At 20.4% G+C, this 5,036-nt stretch overlaps 2 protein-coding genes across 2 annotated transcripts in view; both read right to left on the bottom strand.

Moving 5' to 3' along the window:
* Positions 1-245: 245 nt before the first annotated feature.
* PRSY57_0419600 (40S ribosomal protein S19, putative) lies at positions 246-1,017 on the bottom strand (the record flags this gene model as incomplete). Its single annotated transcript, XM_012906049.2, has 2 exons — positions 246-755; positions 1,015-1,017. 2 exons carry the CDS (start codon positions 1,015-1,017, stop codon positions 246-248), a joined length of 513 nt encoding a protein of 170 aa, XP_012761503.1.
* A 2,463-nt stretch (positions 1,018-3,480) lies between these two features.
* Positions 3,481-5,036, bottom strand: part of PRSY57_0419500 (alpha tubulin 2) — a gene marked incomplete at both ends in the record, with an annotated part of 1,668 nt that continues 112 nt past the window's right edge. Inside the window, 2 exons of the mRNA XM_020114527.1 lie at positions 3,481-4,650; positions 4,771-4,891. Coding sequence (XP_019970804.1) covers positions 3,481-4,650; positions 4,771-4,891 — 1,291 coding nt within the window. Of the gene's footprint in view, positions 4,651-4,770 lie in introns of the transcript that reaches the window.

The raw sequence follows: 5,036 nt of genomic DNA, 5'->3' as shown, positions 1-5,036 counted from the left end.
TGATATAGAAAAATATATTCGTGTATTTATTGCAACCCATACGTTATGTAAAAAAAAAAAAATAAAATAATAAAAATAATAAAAGAATAAAATTAGATAGGTATATAACTGTTTAATATTTCTACCCATGTGTAATAAATATAAAACTGACATGGTTCATTTATTTTAATTACATATGGAATAAATAAACATGTACACATAAATATATATACATATATATATATATTTATTTATTTATATTTATTTTACTCCTTGTTATACACTTTCTTGTTTATATATCTTGCAAAATTATTTATTGCATTTTCCCCTTTGGTAGTTAATCTTCTTCCTTTTTTCTTTGGATTTTGTTCTACATAACCTAAATTTTCAAGTTGTTGTAAAATAGATCTCAATATTTTTCCACTAGCTAAACTTGTATGATTAGGTGCTACTCCTCTTCTTTGCTTAGAACTAAATTGCCTTCTTAAAAATCCTACTCCTATATCTGGATGTAAATATAATCTTCTTAAAATACTTGATGCTCTTATGAAATACCAATCTTCATTTAGAGGTGCTAATTTCCTACCTTTTCCTGTTTTCACAAAGGTACACCATTTAGGATATGTTATTTTGTTATGTAATTTTAAGTGAGTCGCATATGATCTAATAAATAAATCTGCATCTACATCTTTTATACAATTATTTGTTTTTACAAAAGGTACTGGTTCTAACAACCTCTTGTTTACAACACCAATATCTTCGGTAAATTGTTCAGCCTAAAAAATTTAACATAAACAATAAATATAAATAAATATATATATATATATATATATATATATATATATATATATATATATATATATATATATATATAATATATTTTATGATAATATTATATAAAAATATACAAATATAAAACATATAAACAACATATATAATATATATATATATATATATATATATTTATTTATTTATTTATATTTTATATATAATAATAAAATTTTTTCTTTTTATTTTATTTTTTCAAGCATTTACCATTTTTTTCTTTTATTTTTTAATTTTCCTCGATTTTTTAAAAAAAATAAGCTTAAAGTCAAAATAAGAAAGATGAAAAAAAATAAAAATATTTTATTTTCCCTTTTTTTTAAAAAATATTATTAATTTTTTTTTTTTTTTTTATAAATAAATTTAAGAATATCTAAAATGAAAAAAAAAAAAAAAAAAATTGTTTATAAAATTATTCCTGAATAATTTATAAAAAATATATTATTTTATTATTTATACATAAATATATATAATATATATATAATATATTATAATATATAATATATAAATATATATTTATTTTATGTATTATGTAAAAATAATAATTGACGACTTAAAGTATTTATATTATATAATATAAACTTAAATATAATCATCATACTAATGTTTTATTTTTTTTTCTTTTTATATTATAAAATGAGAAGAGTAATTTATAAAATATATATAATATATATATTATATATTAAAATTTAAAATATATTTATAAATTTATACCTCACATAAAATAAATATTATTGTATATTTATATATATATACATACATACATACATAATATACATATAATATTATATATAGATATATTTTTTTAAATTCAAATATGCAATTATAATATTAATATATTTATAATATATAATATATATAGTATATTATATTATATATAATTTATTTTTATATGCTTTATAAAAAAGAGAAAAAAAAACACAACAAAACAAAACAAAACAAAACAAAATTTTATTTATATATTTTAAATATTATCTTTTATATTTTATCATTACATATTAATAAAATTAAAACTTTTCAAAGAACTCAAATTAATTATATATTTATATATATATTATATATATTTTTTTTTGTTTTGTTTTTATAAAATTATGTTAAAAAAAAAAATGAACCCCCTCAAAACCCTACAGCCTTCCTATTTATTATATTCAAAATGAAAGATAATAAGTTATGTGGATAATATAAAAATATATAATAATAATAAATATATAATAATAAAAAATATATTATAAATTTATATTTTTATTATTTGGAGTGCCATAAAAAATAAATATATAATATATTATTTTATATTATATAGAAATATTATTTTTTTTTTTAAACAAAATGAATTCCGTTAAATTTTTTGTTAATTCCTGTTTCTTAAATTGAAGAAAAAATTTTTAGCATCTTATAAAATTTACCACGTGACTAAATTAAAACATTAAAAAGATACATACATATATAATATATGTATATAATTATATGTTTGTATTTTCCATTTTTTTTTTTAACCTTTTCATGTTAATATATACATATATATATATAATATATATGTGTTAACCTATATATTCATTTCTAATAAATATAAAAAAAAAAATAAAAAAAATTATATTGTAAAAAATTTTCTCCATTTTAAAGAAACTTCTTAAAGTTTAGTTTTTTATATCAATTTAAAAGAACAAAAAAAAAAAAAAAAAAAAAAAAAAATATTCTTTTCTTCTTATACTATATTAATATTACTTCTACATTTATATAACACTAAAAATCTTATGTGTGCTCATATTATAAAACATATAGTATATTTCATATATTTTTTATACATTGGAAAAATAGATATATAATAAAATAAAAAAATTACCATAAATTTATCAAATCGAACTTTAATATGTAACTTAATATTTACATAAATTATTGTCGTATAGAAAAAAAATATATATAGATATAAAAAAATATTTATATGTGTAATGTATTATTAGCATATAAAGATAAATTATCACACGACATACATATACATACATACATATATATATATATATAATATATATATATATATATATATATATATGTATGTATATTATCATGTATATATTATTATATAATGCATAATAATAAAGGGAAAAAAATATATATTCTACAAATATAAATTTGTATAAAAAAAATAATATTATATCTATACATTTATTTTTTCAAGAATGTACGTACGAATTGTCGTATATTCAATTTGATACTATATATATATATATATATAATAAATAAATTGCATAACGAATTACTACTTACTAATTAATGGGTACATACACATATACATACATACATACATACATACATACATACATATATATATATATATATATATATATATATATATATTTTATTTCTAGTAAGTATTATTTTTCTTGAATATTAAACTAATGAAGGTGTAAATACATAGAAAAAAATATTAATATTCTTGTATATTTTTTTTTATTTTTTACAAAGAATAAATATACAATATGATAAGAGGATATATATGTTCCATATATTTATTATGAACATATATATAATATTTTGGGAATATATGTCGTATGAGATAAAAAAAAAAAAAATAATTATGTATAAGTAGATATACATATATATATATATATATATATATATATATATATATATATATATATATTATTATATATATATGTATGTATTTATTTATATTTATGTTCATTCATATCCCTCATCTTCTCCCTCGCCATCGTTCGATTCTATTCCTACCTCTTCATAATCTTTTTCTAAGGCAGCCAAATCCTCTCTAGCTTCACTAAATTCTCCTTCTTCCATACCTTCCCCTACATACCAATGAACAAAAGCCCTTTTCGCATACATCAAATCAAATTTTTGGTCCATTCTTGAGAATACTTCAGCTATTGCTGTTGAGTTGCTGATCATGCAAACAGCTCTCATAACTTTTGCTAAATCTCCTCCTGGCACCACGGTAGGGGGCTGATAATTGATTCCACATTTAAATCCCGTAGGACACCAATCAACAAATTGTATAGATCTCTTTGTCTTAATAGTTGCAACGGCAGCATTAACATCCTTTGGTACTACATCTCCTCTATACATTAAACAACAAGCCATATATTTTCCATGTCTGGGATCACACTTTGCCATCATAGATGCAGGCTCAAAGGCAGAATTCGTTATTTCTGAAACAGACAATTGCTCGTGATATGCCTTCTCAGCACTTATGATTGGAGCATATGATGATAACATAAAGTGAATTCTAGGATATGGTACTAAATTAGTCTGAAATTCTGTTACATCAACATTCAAAGCACCATCAAATCTTAAAGATGCTGTTAATGAAGATATAACTTGAGCAATCAATCTATTCAAGTTGGTATAAGTTGGCCTTTCTATATCTAAATTTTTCTTACATATATCATATATTGCTTCGTTATCGAGCATAATTGCTACATCTGTATGTTCTAACAAGGAATGTGTTGATAATACAGAATTATAAGGTTCTACCACAGCTGTCGATACTTGAGGAGATGGCCACGAACAAAAATTTAATTTTGATTTCTTTCCATAATCTATAGCCAACCTTTCTAATAATAAACAACCAAGACCACTACCTGTACCTCCACCTACTGCATTAAACATCAAAAATCCTTGTAATCCAGTGCAATTATCAGCTAGCTTTCGAACCCTATCCAAACATACATCAACAATTTCTTTTCCTATGGTATAGTGTCCCCTTGCGAAATTATTTGCTGCATCCTCTTTTCCTGATATTAGTTGTTCAGGGTGAAACAGCTGACGATACGTTCCTGTTCGAACTTCGTCAACGACAGTGGGTTCTAAATCAACGAACACACAACGTGGTACCTAAAATGAATAACGCGAAAAAGAAACACACATATGTAAGTAAATAAATAAATAAATATATATATATATATATATATATATATATATATATATATATATATATATATATTTTATTATTACATGTTTTCCAGCTCCCGTTTCTGAGAAAAATGTATTAAAGGCATCATCCCCACCAGCAACGACCTGGTCACTGGGCATCTGCCCATCCGGTTGAATTCCATGTTCAAGGCAAAACAATTCCCTATAAAAAAAAAAAAAAAACATATATATATATATATATATATATATTTTTTAATTATAATTTATACACATGTTTTTACCACAACACATTGAATAATACATTAAATATTATGTATCTCTTTAAAAATAAAAATGAAGAAGAAAAA

The sequence above is a fragment of the Plasmodium reichenowi genome, chromosome 4, assembly GCF_001601855.1.
Source record: "Plasmodium reichenowi strain SY57 chromosome 4, whole genome shotgun sequence".
Classification (NCBI taxonomy): Eukaryota; Apicomplexa; class Aconoidasida; order Haemosporida; family Plasmodiidae; genus Plasmodium; species Plasmodium reichenowi.
This window is presented reverse-complemented; position numbering and strand designations above follow the sequence as displayed.